This window comes from Pseudoliparis swirei, chromosome 16 (assembly GCF_029220125.1).
Source record: "Pseudoliparis swirei isolate HS2019 ecotype Mariana Trench chromosome 16, NWPU_hadal_v1, whole genome shotgun sequence".
NCBI classification, from domain to species: domain Eukaryota; kingdom Metazoa; phylum Chordata; class Actinopteri; order Perciformes; family Liparidae; genus Pseudoliparis; species Pseudoliparis swirei.
In genome coordinates, this window is record NC_079403.1 from 24,700,624 (window position 1) to 24,721,441 (window position 20,818).

The window sequence follows — 20,818 nt, forward strand, 5'->3', positions numbered from 1 at the left end:
GTTATTCATTTGAAGCAGCGATCATGTTCACAATAAAATGAAATAAATGAGAAGAGAAGTTTCACAATGGTATCTTCGAAATGTATGTACGTAATTTTACAATTCATATTTTTGGGGTTTTTCATTTTTTAAATATTGTATTAGTAAAATCATCGTGAACATGTTTCACATGTTTCAATAAGTCCCGCGTTGAACACCAAAGATACTAAGACAACAACTAAAGAATATTTATCAAAATCTACACATTCATGAAATCTATGCAAATGACCACATGTCCATGAGGATGTGCTCACCTGGACACTTTACAGACACAAAGATGTCCCAGTGACTGAGTGAGTGGAGGGGGCGTGGCCAAGCGCTGCATGTCCCCACATTCAGATTCCAGCGGCACACAGGCCCCGCCCCCTCCCCGTTGACTCCCATTAACGCTGCACTGGTGTCGGATAGCCTCGAACACCGCGTAGACACGCCCACACAAATCACCCTATGCATAACAGAGATTACAGGGACGCGTTCCATTCCGCTTTTCTCTGTTGCGCAAAAGTTTTTGACGCATATCATTTAGAAAGTGAACTCTTTTTTTTTGGGCGCTCATCATTTTTCAAAAATAAAGGTCGCAACATTTAATGCGTTGACGCTGCATTGCGCGGCGCACTGTTTTTGGTGTGCGGTTTTTTTCTTCTTCTTCCTTAAATTAAGCAGCCAAGGTGACAGCGCGGGGAGCCGGATGAGGATCCGGATCAGGACTAGAGGAGCCGGATGAGGACTAGAGGACCCGGATGTGGACTACATGGTGGGTGATCCACTTGAGACTGACACGTCTCTCCTCCCGTCGCGCGGACACGAACACCGCAGCCCCCAGACTTAAGCACCGCGGAGCAGCCCACCGTCTCTCCTGCAGAGAGAGAGAGAGAGAGAGAGAGAGAGAGAGAGAGAGAGAGAGAGAACTTCACCGCCGCGGACTGAAGCTGTAGTTTTGCAGCATGCTCCATCCTCGGCGATCTCCGTCTAAAGCCGCTCGTCCAGCAACTGTTTGATTTTTTTTTATTAGCTGTTTTGTGTATTTATTGATTTTTTTCGTGGGGAGTGGGTGGAAGGAAACATTCTCCTTTTTTATCCTTCTTCTTTTCTTTTTCGGCTCTGCGACCTTCTCTCCATCTGAACGATGTGGACCTCTCACGATTCTGTTGGATTTGTTTTCATGGCCGGATTCTGTGTGCAGCTGGGATTCTGCTTTGAAGGTAAAACATATACATATATATATATTATTATTACATTTTTTTAAAAGCACATTTCCACCCGAACGACACGGCGTCGAGCTCCGGAGAGGAGAAAGTGTTCAAAGTGCGCAGTGTTTGTCGGAGGCTGCGAGGAGGAACCTTCTCCAGATGAAGTGAGGAAGAGTGATGAACACTCAGGACGTGTTGATCAGAACCTCATGGAGGTTCTATTGTTTTAATTATTGTTATTTTACCTCGTGATGGAGATCGAAATGCAACTGGTGCTTGTTTCACATCAAGTCGATTCCCCCCGCGAGGAGGAGAGCGCGCGCGCGCGTGTGTGTGTGTGTGTGTGTGTGTGTGTGTGTGTGTGTGTGTGTGGGGGGGGGGGGGGTTATGTTTTCATGCCAGTAGAAATAGATTCTCTTCAAAAGGAACGGAATTTATTTGAAGAGGCTCCGCACGTGCGGGTGGGTTCAGGCCCGCCGCGGACCGGGAGCTGTCCCCGGTGCTGAACCCACCGGCTCCCCCTCCTTCTCCTCCTCCTCCTCCTCCTCCTCCTCCTCCTCCTCCTCCTCCTCCTCCTCCTCGTGCAGCTGAAACCCACCAAATCGGTGATGAATGCGCGCGAGCCTGAAGATGCTCTGAACCCGGATTCACCCCCCCCCCCCCCCTATGAGCGTCCTCCAAACCAAACTCCCTCTATTTGTTTCCCTCATGCCCCCCCCCCCCCCCCCGCCAATGCTTTCTTCTGTTTACCCTGAATTCTGAGTTATTTATATAAATATATATTCGGTATGCATTCGCAGAGCGCGCGCGACACGCGGCCACAGGATGACTTCAGAGGATTTTAAATGTATTTGTTTAACTCCCGACATTCTCATCTTTATATGAATGAATACCGTTCTGGTCACACCGTGTTCATCTCCATCCCTTCAGGTGCACAGTTCACCCTCCACACGGAGGGCTGCGTCCACGCGCGCGCGCAGCAGCAGAGGATTCATAATTGTCCTCATCGTAACGCCCCCCCCCCCTCCTCTCGCCACGCAGGGCGCTTCACGGACGTGCCCTCCAACATGACGGTCAAGGAGGGCCAGAACCTGGAGATGGTGTGCGCGTTCCAGAGCGGAACCGCGTCCGTGTATCTGGAGATCCAGTGGTGGTTCGTGAAGGCACCGGAACCCACCGACAGCAAGGAGGAGGAGGAGGCGGGGGACCAGGAGGTACAAGGGGAGCTCTCTCTCTCCCTCTCTCTTTCTCCCTCTCTCTCTCTCTCCCTCTCTCTCTCTCCCTCCCTCTCTCTCTCTCCCTCTCTCTTTCTCTCTCCCTCTCCCTCTCTCTCTCTCCCTCTCTCGCTCTCTCCCTCTCCCTCTCTCTCTCTCTCCACCCAACAAGTGTTTGCGCGTTATTACGCGCCTCATGTCATCAGCTCGCGTGGCAACTGCTAGATAAAAGACCATGTGGCGTTCACTGCCGGTGGAACTTTTGTAACCTGTGGTGCTCTCTCTCTCTCTCTCTCTCGCTCTCTCTCTCTCTCTCTCTCTCTCTCTCTCTCTCTCTCTCTCTCTCGAGGTGGACGACGGTTATGATTGGTGTCACGTGTTGCGCAACATTCATGCAAATGAGGCGTTATGTCATTAACTGTGCGGCCGCGGCGCATGGAGTTATTGTTTCATGTTGATGACGTATGAGAGTCAAAAGTTCTCATGAGGACATTTTATATTTATTTCTATAATGTATATTATTTATTTGAGAATCCTGCAGCCATAAAACCATAAAGCCGCTCTGTGAATAACATGTATAAATAGGACGATGAATGATAGATGAACCCCTCGTTAAAAAAACCTTCAGAATAGAGAGAGAGGAATGAAAGTGGCTGTGAGGTCTTTAAAAACATGTTTTAGATTAATAAACTTATAGATATCACCAGGAAAACATCCACAGATTATTAGTGTGTTCATGTTTTTGAGACGGATGAGTTTTGAAGAACAACTTGTCTGAAATTCGTTTCAAAATGCAAATGAGGTCTTCTCTCATGGTAACGAGCCGTGCACTAGAAGAAGTTATGGAAGAAAGAAATATTATTGATCTGTGGATGAAACATAAGTTTATGAGCCGCTCTAAACTTGTTTAAAAGGGACGTTAAAATCACCTCGTATGTTTATGATTATAGTTTTGGCTTCTTTGCCTGAAACCCTTAAAATAATAAAACAATAAAATAATAAAATAATAATATAAGTAAATAATACAATAATGAAATAACGAAATAATAAAATAATGAATTAATAAAATAATAAAATAGTTCTCCTCCACACCGAGCTGTCCCATCTAAAAAATTAAAAAAAACATGAATCAAGAACTAGAGAGAGAGGAACAGAGCTGCTTCTGGACATGAGTCACGTGATCAATGAGGAAACGATCCCACTTCACGAAGGATGAAAACTGATAATCAATAAACAGACACATAATATTCTGGAGTATCGCCTCATTAACCAATAGGAGGGCTGCTTTGTGACAGCTGCTCTGAGAGAGACTGACAGCGACATCAAACACTGCTGCTTCCTCTTCTTCTTCTTCCTCTTCCTGTTCTCCTTCTCCTTCTTCCTCTTCCTCTTCTTCCTCATCCTACTTTTTCTTCTTCTTCTAATTCTTCTTCCTCCTCCTCCTTCTCCTCCCCTACTTCTTCTTTTTTCTCCTTCTCCCTCCTTCTTCTACTTCTTCCTACTTTTTCTTCTTCTTCTAATTTTTCTTCTTCCTCCTCCTCCTTCTTCCTCTTCTTCCTCCTCCTTCCTCCTTCTTCCTCTTTCTTAGTCTTCTCCTCCTCCTCCCCCTCCTTCTTCTTATTCTTCTTCCTCTTATTCCATGACAACAAATGAAGATAGATGTGTGTGTGTGTGTGATGGTTTCCACCATGTGGTATTAGTTATTGTCCCCTTGTCGCCGGTCTTTCACGGCGTGTCTTTGATGTTTGATCCCACGTGACTCCGGATGTCGGCTGAAGTGACTGATGCCGACGTCTCATTGTCCCCACATTTCTTATCGCGGAAAAGCCTGTTTGAATAATGAAAAGCCTTGTGTGTGCGTGCATGTGTGCGTGTGTGTGTGTGTGTGCGTGTGTGTGTGTGCGTGCATGTGTGCGTGTGTGTGTGTGTGTGCGTGTGTGTGTGTGCGTGTGTGTGTGTGTCCTGCAGTGCTGCAGAGTCAAGGTAGTGTCAGGGATGCGTCTTGGGAGTCAGCTGGTCTCCTGGACATTGAGGGGACATGAAGCGCACCACATCATGGAATTCATTCAAATATGTCTTTATTTATTAAATATAAGCTGTTTGCATGAAGAAAAAAAACAAGAGTTGTTGGATCTGCAAAAAAAGAGGAATTTCAAGAGAACACATTTAAAATAATGCCGGAACCTGGAAGTGCCTCAACTTGCATTCTTACTCTTGGCCAGCAGGGGGCGACTCCTCTGGTCGAGTTATCACCGACATTGTAAACATGAGTTTATTACTCTATTTCTAGTTTCAAGTCTTCTTATATACAGCATGATGTCATCATTTATACTTTATGGTCATTTAGAGTCAGACCATAAAGCGGGGGATGCTTTAGGGGCGGAGCTCCAGGGTGATTCACAGGTTTCCATCCACGACCTTTAAATAACCTTTTAGTTTATTTCAGGTCATTTTTTAAATTCAGTAACAGATCAAATCTTCTCAAATCTACTAATTCACATCGTGATTTTATGACGTATTGATACAAAATCGACGTCTGGAGACGAGATGCATGCTGGGAGATCTTTGGAAAACATTCACGTCTTCTACGGACAGCGACACATATTCTATAAAACATTTTTTTTTTAAAAGATTCTCCAAACTCTTCATCAGAAGTCATTTAGTAACGTGACTTCTAGTGTTGACATGAGGAAGAGGAGGAGACTCCAATAACAGAGGAAAGTCATCGGTGATGGAGTCCGCTGAAGATGTTCTGTGATGTTTGTGAATGAGTCATAATTACACACAAAAACTAAACATTCCCAAATCTCCGTGACGTCCGAAAGCAGATTCTTGGTGTGATTTGAGTATTTTTGGATCATGATCTGCAAAGACACAGAAGGAAATCATCAGTCTGATCATATTTAAGTAACGAGACTCGCTTTGAGCGCTTTGTACGACGCGTCTGTCTCTTTAAAAAGAACATTTTACGTTAATTGCAATATAATTTCCCAGCGAAGCCGTTTTCATTTTAAATGCCGGATTCGTTTCATTAGCAGATTTTTGGTCAGATTTTTGGATATTTTGGATTATGATCTGCAAAGACACGGAAGAAAATATTATTTTACGATGACGTTTGAAGTGATGATGCTTTAAGGGCTTGTACGACACATTAAAACATAATGTTTGTCGTTTATTGCAATATAATTACATTTTAAATGCTGGATGCATTTCTTTAGCATATCTTTGGTCTGATTTTGCAAAGACATGGAAGAACATATATTTTTTACGATGACGTTTGAAGTAATGATGCTTTGAGGGCTTGTACGACACATAAAAAAAAAAATATTTGTCGTTTATTGCAATATAATTTGATTTTAAATGCAGGATACATTGTTTGAATCCACTCCAGTTGGATGAGGGTTTTTTCTCTATTACAAACTGTTGGTCTGACTTTGGGTATTTTTGGATTCTGATCTGCAGAAACTGAAGAGATGCAGAAGAATATCATTTTTTTTACGATGATATTTTAAGTTACGAGCCTTTGAGCGCTTTGTTCGACACATCTGTCTCTTTAAAAAACTAATTTAACGTTTATTGAATATAATTTCCCAGCTAAGACGTTTTCATTTTAAATGCCAGAAATATTTTTTAAATACAAATAATACAATTAAAAGAGGTTTGAAGTATTCTCCCCCCCCCCAAATGTACTGGTGCGGCAAATATATGGCACCACGCCAATATCAGTGTGTGTGCGTGTGTGTGTGTGTGTGTGTGTGTGGGGGGGGGGGGGGTAAACGCGTGGACTGATTGTGCCATTGATCGGCAGAAAGATATCATCTGACAAATCGCTCGTGTGTACTTCAAACATTCAAGTCCATCCACGGATGACTCATTAGCCTCAGAGGGTTTTATATCTGTACGACATCCTGACCTTTGACCTCCCATCGGATCAGGAGATACCAAACAGAAAGAAAACACGGCTTCTCTCCCCGTGTCGCCTTCATGTGGTCACAGACACAAACGAAAGACTGCTTTGGAAATAAATATTTGAAAGAGATTATTAGAGTAGCTCCGCCTTGATGGGCTGGAGGCCGGATCCCAGTCAGAGACACAGCTGGGTGTGTGTGTGTGTGTGTACCTGACCCGGGTTTAACTGACCCGGGTTTACCTGACCCAGTATATAGACCCAGGTTTACCTGGCCCGGGTTTACCTGACCCAAGTTTACCTGACCCGGGATCTGTTAACAGCATGTCTGTAACAGTGAGATGAATTCTGAAAAGCCAAGTGGATCAGATCCGGGATCAGCCGCGGTCAGAATAAAACAGAGCGTTACATAAACATGGCGCCGCCACACAGAGCTTTACTCCTCCGGACCAGATCATGAGTTCAAGAGGTCAAGAGGTCATGAGTCCAGCAGCAGGAGGCCCTGACCTCTGGGTGACCTCAAGGTCGACCTCCTCCCACACTCACGCTGAGATAACAGCATCTGGAGTCAATGGGGTGCACCCGGTAACTGCTCATCACACACACACACACACACACACACACACACACACACACACACACAGGCACACACAGGCACATGCACACATACACACACATACACACAGGCACACACAGGCACATGCACACACATACACACACATACACACACACACAGGCACACACACACAGACACACACATACACACACACAGACACACACATAAACACACACAGGCACACACACAGGCACACACACAGGCACACAGGCACATGCACATACACACACACAGGCACACAGGCACACACACAGGCACACAGGCACATGCACACACACACATACACACACACAGGCACACACATATACACACACACACAGGCACATGCACACACAGGCACACACATACACACACACACACACACACAGGCACACACACACACACACACACACACACACAGGTAGGTCATGATTGTAACGGTTTCTCAGCAGGACGCCGCCATTTGTGTGAGAGCATCGACCGACATGTGGGAGGAGGAGGAGGAGGAGGAGGAGAAGAAGGAGTAAGAAGAGGACTAGGAGGAGGAGGAAGAGGAGGAGGAAGAAGAAAAAGAGGAGGAGAGGAGGAGGAACAGGAGGAGAAGGAGGAGGAGGAGGAGGAAGAATAATAGGAGGAGGAAGAAGAGAAAAAGTAGAAGAATAGGAAGAGGAGGAGTGAGAGGAGGAGGAAGAGGAGGAATACATTGTTTCTATATCAGTCTAAAAACACAATAATATCATGAATATAGTTAAAAGTGTCCTCATTATTCTGATTGATGATTTCATTCACTTGAACTACTTCATATATTTTATTAACTAAACATCGGTTGGTGGACGGCTGGCTGTCAGCTGCTCTCCTCAGGGGGCGGGGCTTATTGGAGCTGCTGGAACACCAACCCTCCAGACCGGCCAATCACATGACAGTATTTCTGTGGTGGCAGATGTTTGATTCGTGACTTGAGAAGATGAAGCAGCAGATGTTGACGCTTCTGAAACATTTCAGATGATGATTTTAATCATTCGTCAGGTTTTTGAATTTCGGATGAAAATCATAAAAAAGTCTACAATGGAAACTTATGATAAATGTTTCTCTGAGAAGCCGAAGATCCTCAATTTATTGACGAGTGACAAAAGCATGGATGTGGAGGAGGCGGAGGAGGAAGAGGGGGAGGAAGAGGAGGAGGAGAAGGAGGATGTGGAGGAAGAGGAGGAGGAAGAAGAGGAGGAGGAGCATGAAGAGCAGGGGGCAGGAAGAAGAAGAGAAGGGGGAAGAGATGGAGAAGGAGGAGGAAGAAGAGGAGAAAAAGGAGAAAACATTGTTACTAGATCATAGTGCGGAGGAGAAGTAGGTGGAAAAGGTGGAGGAGGAGGAAGAGGAGGAAGAGGAGGAGGAGGAGAATAAATAGTTACTATATCACAGTGCAACAACTCATAATGAATACAGTTTAAATTGTCCTCATTAGCATAATGCCCTATTTCATATACAATATTCATGTCTCTATCATTATTATTATTGATGAATTCATGTAATAACTTGAACTACTTTATATACTATATATACTATATACTCGACTATGAATAATAGATCATAGTTTACAAGTTGATTTATTTTTGGTTATCTGAAAATGTAACCAAACGAGTAGTTATGTCCAATAAATGTCCTAAAAATTAAACACGGATATTTATATATATATATATATATATATATAGTAAATATATATATATATATAAATATGGTATATATATGGTATACCATGTATATATAAATATGGTATATATATGTGGTATATATATTTATATATAATATATATATACCAAAAATATATATATATACATATAGTATATATATATATATATATATATATTTATATATATATTTCACTGTGATGTAAATACTGCAGTAAACAAAGGGCTTATGAATAAATATGCTAATGAGCTACATTATCAACACAAATAGTTAGAATCAAATGTTTCTGTGTTCAGCTGCAGGTCATTCAGGCTGAATATGAATATTAATGAGAATATGAAAATGTCTTTTACAAAGCACCAAATAACCAATTCAGACGTCTCACGAATATGTATTTAAATGTTCTCGGAGGTTTTTTAGTTTATTCCACCAGCCTGTGGAACAGTGACACACACACACACACACACACTCACACTCACACACACACACACACACACACACGAGTCATCGGGTTATGATGACATAATGTGTTTTTGAAGGTCACGTCGACGATTTTCATTCTTTCAAACATTTGATTTTCATTCAGACATTTTGTTTTATTTGTTTAACCTTTTGTTCTTTTGCAGATGAATACGGTGATTGATCCAGTCTTCATAATAAACCAACGTTTACTGTAAATCCCACCGGCGCCTTTACAAAGACATGAATGCATTTGATAATGTGTATGAAGAGGGTTTCCATGGAAACCAAAGAACCAGACATAAGCCTTTGGATGTATATCATATTAAATGTAATGTGTTCCTTAATATTTACTCAGAATCCAATAAAATCACCTTCAATTAGCAAAGGGAGAAATATAATAAGAGTGCGATAATCGCAAAATAAAAGAACTTTGTCATACCCTAATCGGCCAGTAGGGGGAAATGCAACACGCTGCTTTAATAGTTAATTATGAGCTGAACATAATGTTATGTAATGTAATGTCTGCAATATTTAGATGATGACAAATCAAACCCGTCACACCGGCTAACGGGGCTACGACAACCTTCACAACGCATTCTCACACAACGATTTTTATTTTTTATTTTTTACTTTTAGGATCGTGACCAAAACATCTTCCCCTCCTGCCGGCTCTTTTGAGCTTCGGTTGTCTTTATACTTTTTTTTCATGATTACGTGGATAACGTACCGAATAATTTTGTAGGATATCTACGGTATTTCTCCGTAGGGATTACTACGATGCTACGATGCTACGATGCGACAAGCCTGACTTTCACAGTCAGCCAGGCAGACGAGACTAACGAAGGTCAAGAAATGAGTTGATCCTCGTTAATTCTTTCAGGCACGCATGAGGAAAATATATCATCATATTTTATCTGCAGTGGCTGTTATAATTCTATCTCTATTTAAAGGGATCTAGATCTTCTTAATGGAAGTCAGAACTTTTATTAATTCATCATTTCAAATGTTGTAAAGCGGTTTAAGTCAGTAAAACATATTTATCGAAGCAGGCGCACATATTTAAAAAAAATCCACTTCCTTTTCAAACAGTGAAGAAAACCTTTTTAAATGCCACTGTTTGTCTGATCGGGGCATGTGGAGCCCGTTCATGTGCCGAAGAATGAAATGATGGAGGGATGAGCAGATGGAAAAAACATATGGGAGATGTGAGGCAGTAAGAGTACGGGGAACCTTTGGGGGAAAAATCTGTAGCAGATTCACACATGCAGAACCAATAATCCTCCGTAACCGCCCATGAGCCTCCCACGGCGCCGCACGGCTGTTGGACATGAACGCAGTCGGCTCACAAAGTACGGAGCAGGCAGTCGGCTCACAAAGCAGGCAAGCAGTCGGCTCACAAAGCACGGAGCAGGCAGTCGGCTCACAAAGCACGGAGCAGGCAGTCGGCTCACAAAGTACGGAGCAGGCAGTCGGCTCACAAAGTACGGAGCAGGCAGTCGGCTCACAAAGCCCGGAGCAGGCAGTCGGACGAGTAAAAATAATTTACTTGAAAAAATAACTTGAGTAAAAGTTAAAGTCACCGATGAGAATACTGCTTAAGTAAAAGTCTTAAAGTATCTGATATTTACTTTGCTTAAGCATCAAAAGTAGTTTTCTGATATTGAATGTACTTAAGTATTGAAAGCAAAAGTAAATGCTATTAATAAAAAAAGCAAAGGGTTTAAATTGTGAGGATGTTGAAGTTTATGGTTTAAGTGCTGCGGCCACAATGACCGAGGACACGTTGTGTTGGCTTTGATCCACCGGGAGCAACGCCGCTCTCCATAATGTAGTGAACACAGGTCTGCTGTTGCATCTACTCTGGACATCATGTCATCATAAATCTCAGGAAAGCAATATGACACCATGAAGTGCATTTATACAGATGCTCGACTAGAGGACGGAGAGGGCAAACACATGAAACGTGTTGTTTTGGATGCGTGAAGTTGTAAACAGCATTATATTAAGTTGTAAACAGCATTTCTTTAACCACAGACTCACATGAACCATGGACTTAGTGAGCTCATTCAAAACTTCTCCCATTGTGTAAGTAAGCAAGTAAATGACATCATCAGCATACATTTGAATATTGGTATCAGGACATCCTGATGGAAGCTCATTAAAATATAAAGCAAATAGTAATGGGCCCAGGACAGAGCCCTGTGGGACGCCTGTGGACACGTGCAGGGCAGTAGATTGATCGTTCTGAATTTGGACATTTTGTGATCTATTTAGCAAATACGATTCAACCTATTGAAGTGTACCTGAGGAGACATTGTAACGGTGCAGCTTGGACAGAAGAATGCTTTGACTAACAATGTCAAAGGCCTTCTTGAGATAAAGAAACACAACTCCAACCACACCCCCTTCGGCCAGTAGAATATAGATTTTTTTCTTCCTGTGAAGAAACAAGTGGCGGTGTCAGTAGAATAATTGGCTCTGAAGCCGGATGTCATTGGATGAAGGGCAAAGGGACTGGTGTTCAAATGGCAGATGATTTGCTCGGCTACCAACTTCTCCGTAACCTTCGATCCCGTCGGCAGGACTCAGACGGTCTGTAACGAGAGGCAGAAAGGGATCTCCGGGTTTGAACCCTTGAAGAACAGCAGTTGTTCAGCATTCACTGAGACAACATCTCTCAGCTGTCAACACGTCCTCAGCTCACGAACTCGCTAGCAATCTGTCTAGCACACTAATTGTCTCATTTTATGTTACGATAGCTAGCGAAAATTAGCCTATCTGTTTTGGTAAAAAATATATATATAGTTGTGATTGAACTGCAGGAGACTATGAAACATCCAGACACTAATCTCCTGAAAACAATTAATAAATGCAGCTGCAGCGTGGGTAGCGTGGTGTTTTAAACGACAGCAGCTGGGATCCACTCGGGCAGCGTTGTGCTCCCTGAAGCTCCGCCCCCTGGAGGAGAGGACGCTGACTCATCGTCATCGAACCAATATATCATGCTTTTTATTCAAGCCTGTAATGAGGCGTATGTGAGAAGTATTTATAAAACGTGTTTCTTTGTTTCCGAAACATTAATATTCAATGTGACACAAACAGAATGTTTGGCAACGTTGTTGATTCAATACAAATAAGAACAAAGCAATGTTTAAATCCAGCCTGTACAACTGATTGGAGGTCAGTGTGAGCGGAGAGCAGCGGGTCATAACTCTCCTTCATCACTCACAAGTGACGCTTTTCACATGACAGTCATGTGATCCATTGTTCATATTAACGTATTCATTAGTGCAGCTTTAAATATCCTCAGAGACACTGACACCTATGAGGAGCTCTTTGAATTTGATTCTGAGCTCCTTGTTTCTCTTTTTCATTCTTTTTTCTTTGGTCTTAATATCGACACACAGAAACATGGAGGTTCCATCTGGAACCCGAACATGGTTCTTCAAACATGGTTCCTAAAGGCACCATTTATGGTTCCACACAGAACCTTTGAAACCAGGGTTGTTTAAAGAACCATTTCCTTAAAGAGTTCTTCAAGGAACCTATAAAGCTGTTTTAAAGAACCTTCAACAAATGGTTCAAGGCACCATTTATGGTTCCACACAGAACCTTTGAAACCAGGTTTCTTTAAAGAACCATTTCCTTAAATAGTTTTTCAAAGAACCTATAAATGTGTCTCAAAGAACCTTAAAACATGGTTCTATAAGGCACCATTTCTGGTTCCACAGAGAACCTTTCAAACCAGGGTTCTTTAAAGAACCACTTCCTTGAATAGTTCTTCAGGGAACCGATAAAGGTGTCTCAAAGAACCGTCAAGAAATGGTTATTTAAGGCAACTTTTATGGTTCCACACAGAACCTTTCAAACCAGGGTTCTTTAAAGAATCTATAAAGGTGCCTCAAACAAAGAAAAAAAAGGTTCTTCCTAATAATAATAATAATAATAAACATTTTATTTATAAGGCGCCTTTCAAGACCCTCAAGGTCGCCGTACAACACATTAAAACAGTGAAGACAACCTCCAGTAGGTGACGGTTCTCCGTAGAACCACAAAGCCTTTTAACAACCATTTGAGAGCCATTGTTTTTCTGCGTGTCCCGAGAAGTTGAACTCGCTCCAACTACAAACTTTTCATCTATTTTTCCCCTCCCCTGAAATGAACTGCTGGACAACCGTTCAAAACAATAGAATGTAAAACCTGCATGAGTACGGGAAGAAAATATCCAAAAACTAAACAACCCCCCCAACTTCCACACATCATGGATTAAAAAGCAACCAACAGAAGCTCGGAGCGCAGCCCACGTCCATCAGTCACTTTCCTTGCAGCCGATACATATTTACCAAGCCGCTTCTCCATAATCCGCCATATTCTTTTCGGTGCCTTCATCAGCAGCAGATAATGACCGATGATTACAGGAAGAGAGCTCATGGACATCGCAGTGGGACAGGAAATTAAACGTGGATTATGGAGACGGTTTATCTTTTGCTGTTTGATCACAGAGGCAGATAATTACAGTCCGGTAATGACGGAGGTGTTCAGGGCGACTGACTTTAACTCCACGGAAACCAGTTCCTCTGCAATGTTTTCATCAACTCTGTTTCTTATGTTATATTGCTGATATGTCGGTGAGGATTATGTGGCAAAAAATGATGCTTTAAAATCATCGCGCTTCCCTGTGGCGGTGGACGTTTGGGTATTTTTCGACCTTGACTTGGCATCCAGAGGAACCCATTGACCTCCATCGTATTCATTCATAGAACAAGTTTTTTAAAATTGCTTTCCTGCGTCCCGCTGGGGGAACCGGACCGTCCTGAGCTGCAGGCCAAACTCTTGTCTCTCTCTATCCGGCCCAGACTTGTTATTTTCTCTGGCGTTGCATTTGTTCAACGGCGGGGAGAGAATCCAGCGCTGCAGACGGTCGGGGAAAATGAAAAAAGAAAAAACAGCAAAGTCACTTTATTGCTTTTGATGCTGACCCCTTGAAAGCGGCGAGGAGGCAGCAGGCGTCTTCAATATCTGCCTCCTTCTAACAGCTGCTGCAGATAATTCAATCTGCCGTCACTGTTCCTCTTGACCGCGCCGTTAGCCGGTCACCGGGAGAAAGGGAACGGGAACGGAATCCGTTCGGAGAAGTACTTTTCAAATTGAATCAACGGCTTCTCCAAACGCCTCGGATGACGTCCGTGAGTCTGGGAGCGATCGTCCGTCGTTGGAGACGCTGCCGAGCCGCCGCCGTCCAATCACAACTGTTTATGTGATAGTTATCATGACTAGGTGCTCATGCACGTACATTCCTTTTCCAACGTTATATTTTTTGTAACATTTTGGTCAAATGTTGGGGTTGATATATAGATGAATAAAGATAACTGAATTTAGAGTTGGAGGCGGGGCCTCGTTTATTCCTATTTAAGTTTTCTAAGTGATGCGTGAAGCAAGACACATGTAAGTTTAGACACCAGCCACTAGCCACCAGCTACTAGTCACCAGCCACCAGCCACTAGCCACCAGCCACTAGCCACTAGCCACTAGCCACCAGCTACTAGTCACCAGCCACTAGCCACTAGCCACCAGCCACTAGCCACCAGCTACTAGTCACCAGCTACTAGTCACCAGCTACTAGTCACCAGCCACCAGCCACTAGCCACCAGTAACGGGCAGGAAGTGAGGCGTCGGCGGCCATTGGCTGTTTCCAAACGGGCCGCGCCGGGTGGTTTCTTTTTGTTGAGAAAGTGAGACGCACTCGAGGTCCGAGCGCAAAGACGAACACGACGGAGACGCTCGGTGTAGCAGAATGCGGAAATCACTGTGGACGGACACACACACACACACGCACACACATACACACACACACACATACGCACACACACACACACACACACACACACACACACACACATACACACACACATACGCACACACACACATACACACACACACACACACACACACACACACACACACACACACACACACACACACACACACACACACACACACACACACACACACACACACACACTCTCATTGGGTCTAATGATCTCCTGGCAGAGAGGCTGTGGTCCGTCAGCCTTGGCAGGAGGCTGACTGTTGAAAGGTTTTTCTTAAACCAAAACTAAAGTCTACGCACTTATCCTGGGATGGTCCGGGCCGCCAGGAGCCGCTCACAAAGTGTCCAACAACAGAGCCGACTCAGCTTCTTTTGAAGTAGCAGGTTTATTTTTTACTGAGTAAAATGTCGAGTTTTCTGAATTGGACCTCCGGAGATTTAAAAATAAGAAACGCAAGTCGTTAGGAGAAGAAGAGCCCGAGGAAATCACCTTCAGTGCGTTTACATGCTTAGTCGGACTGAAATCGAATTATCCGTTTCATGTAAACACCTTCGTCGGACTATGTGCGGTCCGACTTCGGTCCGATTAACACCCTGGATAGCTCGATCCGATCCAGTTGATAATTCGACTCTCGCGGCATGTAACGGTGAATTCGATTCGGAACTGGACTTTGCGTCTTTGCGCATGCTTGAGATCCCACCGCCCTCCTCCTCCCTCCCTCCCTCCCTCCCTCCGCCCTCCTCCCTCCCTCCCATGTCGTGACCCGGAAGTCGAAAGAGACGATAAATTAAATTCTCTGTGTACCTTCGGCGACGGCGTCTTCTCTCCGTTATCAACTCAGCCAATAGCGCCATTTGCATTCGCTGTCCTCCTACTAACACCATGGAAGAATAGTAGAGGGATGTAGCTTCGCCTCGCTCTCTGTTCGCCATCTTTCTCCAAATGTTGTTGTTGGTGGTGGTGAAGAGGTCAAGCGGAAATGGCTGTATCACCACGAGTTGTAATGAAAACAGCGCCGCCTATCGTATCGGATATGACATGCTTTCAAAGGCCAATGATTCAAATCACTCACTGCCATGTATATTGGGATAACAGCAGATCCCCCAAAAGAGAGCAGAGTCCGACTAAAGCAAGATTCGAATTATACCATCATGAAAACGCACTGATTGAGACCAGATGAACCACCTGGAGACCACATGAACCACCTGGAGACCAGATGAACCACCTTGAGACCAGATGAACCACCTGGAGACCACATGAACCACCTGGAGACCACATGAACCACCTTGAGACCACATGAACCACCTGGAGACCAGATGAACCACCTGGAGACCACATGAACCACCTGGAGATCAGATGAACAACCTGGAGACCACATGAACCACCTGGAGACCACATGAACCACCTGGAGACCACATGAACCACCTGGAGACCAGATGAACCACCTGGAGACCACATGAACCACCTGGAGACCAGATGAACCACCTGGAGACCACATGAACCACCTGGAGACCAGATGAACCACCTTGAGACGAGATGAACCACCTGGAGACCACATGAACCACCTGGAGACCACATGAACCACCTGGAGACCAGATGAACCACCTGGAGACCACATGAACCACCTGGAGACCATATGAACCACCTTGAGACCAGATGAACCACCTGGAGACCACATGAACCACCTGGAGACCACATTAACCACCTTGAGACCAGATGAACCACCTGGAGACCAGATGAACCACCTGGAGACCACATGAACCACCTTGAGACCAGATGAACCACCTGGAGACCACATGAACCACCTGGAGACCAGATGAACCACCTTGAGACCACATGAACCACCTGGAGACCACATGAACCACCTTGAGACCAGATGAACCACCTGGAGACCAGATGAACCATCTGGAGACCACATGAACCACCTTGAGAGCAGATGAACCACCTGGAGACCACATGAACCACCTGGAGACCACATGAACCACCTGGAGACCAGATGAACCACCTTGAGACCAGATGAACCACCTAGAGACCAGATGAACCACCTGGAGACCACATGAACCACCTGGAGACCACATGAACCACCTTGAGACCAGATGAACCACCTGGAGACCACATGAACCACCTGGAGACCACATCAGAATCAGATTCAGAATCAGAAACAGTTTTATTGCCAGGAATGTTTACACAAACGAGGAATTTTTTTTGGTGGAAGGTGCAACATTTGGACATGACAAACAAACAACAATCAACACGACAGAAAGACAACAAGTAATGTGAAAGTGTTTGGGTGTGTGCTTCAAGTGGTGTGTTTTAGTTAAAAGTGTATGTTACGCGTGGCGTGTGTTTAAGTTAAAGTGCATGCAAATAAAGTGGCATGTGTGTGGAGGAGGCCTCAAGTTAAAGTGCATGTTAAAGTGACGTGTGGAGGAGGGAAGAAGAAGGAGGAGGGAGGAGGACTGGGAGGAAGAGGGAGGAGGAGGAAGAGGAAGGAGCGGGAAGAAGGAGGAGAGAGGAAGGTGAGAGGAAGGTGGAAGAAGAGGTGGTAGTCCTGGGGGTGACAGTCAGTCAGTCCGGGTTCCATTGATGAGCCCGACTGCCGACGGGAAAAAACTTTTGGTGTGGCGGGTGGTCTTTGTCATGATGGACCGCAGCCTCCTCCCCGAGGGGAGGGACTCGAACAGGGAGTGTCCAGGGTGGGAGGGTCAGCGACAATCTTTCTGGCCCGCTTCAGTGACCTGGAAGTGAACAGGACCTGGAGGGAAGGCAGATTGCAGCCGATAACCCTCTCGGCCGAGCGGATGATGCTCTGCAGCCTGCGCTTGTCTTTGGCTGTGGCTGCAGGGTGCCAGACGGTGATGGAGGAGCAGATGATGGACTCAACGATGGCCGTGTAGAATTGTACCATCATCTTCCCTGGCAGGTTGAATTTCCTCAGCTGCCTCAGGAAGAATATCCTCTGCTGGGCCTTCTTGGTGATGGAGCCGATGTTCAGCTCCCACTTGAGGTCCTGGGAGATGATGGAGCCCAGGAAGCGGTAGGACTCCACAGCGTCGACGGGGGAGTCACACAGGATGAGAGGGCGGGTGGGGCTGCATTCCTCCTGAAATCCACAACCATCTCCACTGTCTTTAGAGCGTTGAGCTCCAGGTTGTTCTGGCTGCACCAGGTCACCAGGTGGTCAGTCTCCCACCTGTAGGCGGTCTCGTCCCCACCAGAGATGAGCCCAATGAGGGTGGTGTCATCCAGGAACTTTAGGAGCTTGACGGACTGGTGACTGGAGGTGCAGCTGTTGGTGTACAGGAGAACAGCAGAGGGAGAGAACACAGCCTTGGGGAACCTGTGCTGGTGGTCCGGGAGCCTGAGACGTGTTTCCCCAGCCTCACGTGCTGCTTCCTGTCGGTCAGGAAGTCTGTGATCCACCTGCAGGTGGAGTCGGGCACGTGCAGCTGGGAGAGCTTGTCCTGCAGCAGGGACGGATGATCGTATTGAAGGCAGAGCTGAAGTCCACAAACAGGATCCTGGCGTAGGTTCCTCGGGAGTCCAGATGCTGGAGGATTTAGTGAAGGGCCATGTTGACTGCATCGTCTGCAGACCTGTTGGCTCTGTAGGCGAACTGCAGGGGGTCCAGGAGTGGGTCGGCGATGGTCTTGAGGTGTGACAGGACCAAGCGTTCAAAGGACTTCATGACCACAGAGGTCAGGGCGACGGGCCTGTAGTCATTGAGTCCTGTGATCTTGGGTTTTTGGGACGGGATGATGGTGGAGGCCTTGAAGCAGGCTGGAACGTGGCATGTCTCCAGGAGGTGTTGAAGATGTCGGTGAACACGGAGACAGCTGGTCAGCACAGTGCTTCAGGGTGGAGGGGAGGCGGAGTCCGGGCCCGCTGCTTGGGGGTTCTGCTTTTGAACAGCCTGTTGACGTCTCTCCAGGATGACGAGGCGTCGCTGAGTTGATGGAGGGTGCTCCAGAGGTGTGAGCCCTGATGGGCTGGGGAGGGTGGGCTGATGGTCTGTGGCTTGTTGATGGGGCTGTGGGGGATTGTCTCAGGACTGCTCCATTGTCTTTCAAAGCGGCAGTAGAACTCATTGAGCTCGTCTGCCAGAAGCACATTGTTCATGGAGTGGGGTGATTTGGGCTTGTAGTTGGTGATCTGCCTGAGCCCTCTCCAGACAGAAGCAGAGTCGTTTGCTGAGAGCTGCTGTTGCAGTTTCTCAGAGTACAGACGTTTAGCATCTCTCACCGCCTTGCTAAACCTGTATTTGGACTCTGTGTACAGGTCCTTGTCCCCACTCCATGAACCACCTAGAGACCAGATGAACCACCTGGAGACCACATGAACCACCTGGAGACCAGATGAACCACCTGGAGACCAGATGAACCACCTTGAGACCACATGAACCACCTGGAGACCACATGAACCACCTGGAGACCACATGAACCACCTGGAGACCACATGAACCACCTTGAGACCAGATGAACCACATGGAGACCACATGAACCACCTGGAGACCACATGAACCACCTGGAGACCACATGAACCACCTGGAGACCAGATGAACCACATGGAGACCACATGAACCACATGGAGACCACATGAACCATCTGGAGACCAGATGAACCACATGGAGACCACATGAACCACCTGGAGACCACATGAACCACCTGGAGACCAGATGAACCACATGGAGACCACATGAACCATCTGGAGACCAGATGAACCACCTGGAGACCACATGAACCACCTGGAGACCACATGAACCACCTGGAGACCAGATGAACCACCTGGAGACCAGATGAACCACCTGGAGACCAGATGAACCACCTGGAGACCACATGAACCACCTGGAGACCAGATGAACCACCTTGAGACCAGATGAACCACCTTGAGACCACGTGAACCACCTGGAGACCAGATGAACCACCTTGAGACCAGATGAACCACCTTGAGACCACGTGAACCACCTGGAGACCACATGAACCACCTTGAGACCAGATGAACCACCTTGAGACCAGATGAACCACCTTGAGACCACGTGAACCACCTGGAGACCACATGAACCACCTTGAGACCAGATGAACCACCTTGAGACCACATGAACCACCTGGAGACCAGATGAACCACCTGGAGACCACATGAACCACCTTGAGACCACATGAACCACCTGGAGACCACATGAACCACCTGGAGACCAGATGAACCACCTGGAGACCACATGAACCACCTTGAGACCACATGAACCACCTGGAGACCACATGAACCACCTGGAGACCAGATGAACCACCTGGAGACCACATGAACCACCTGGAGACCACATGAACCACCTGGAGACCAGATGAACCACCTGGAGACCACATGAACCACCTTGAGACCAGATGAACCACCTGGAGACCAGATGAACCTGCACCAGGTTCTCAGAGGAACCGGTCGGTTCTCCTGGTCCATTTCTAAACCCGGTGGCGAGCTAGGAAAGAGGAGTCAAGCCCACTGGCCTCTCACATTTTCACTTAAATACAATAAAATACATGTAACTCTTCACTAAATACACTTAAATATATTTAACTGTTCACTTAAACACACTTAAATACATGTTACTCTTCAATTAAATACACTTAAATATATATAACTCTTTACTCTAGATTCTGAAGCCGGAGGCCCGAGGAGATGAGGTGACATGGGGGGGGGGGGCGGTATGGAGAAATGAGATTGAGGTCTATTTCATTGGATGTGCTCAGTGTGCCCTGGAAGTGTTAAGATGTTAAGAGTGTGTGTGTGTGGGGGGGGGGGGGGGGGGGTATATATAATGTTAAGCCCACTGAAGCCACAGCGGCCAATGGGGCAAAATATGAGGTGTCAAAATGAAGAAAATCAGTTTCAACCTGCCGCACCCCAGA

General features: G+C 45.8%; 1 protein-coding gene across 1 annotated transcript in view; it reads left to right on the forward strand.

Moving 5' to 3' along the window:
- Window positions 1–1,165: 1,165 nt before the first annotated feature.
- Window positions 1,166–20,818, forward strand: part of vstm2a (V-set and transmembrane domain containing 2A) — a 61,452-nt gene continuing 41,799 nt past the window's right edge. The window contains exons 1-2 of the mRNA XM_056434228.1: window positions 1,166–1,241; window positions 2,271–2,443. Coding sequence (XP_056290203.1) covers window positions 1,166–1,241; window positions 2,271–2,443 — 249 coding nt within the window. The remainder of the gene's footprint in view (window positions 1,242–2,270; window positions 2,444–20,818) is intronic.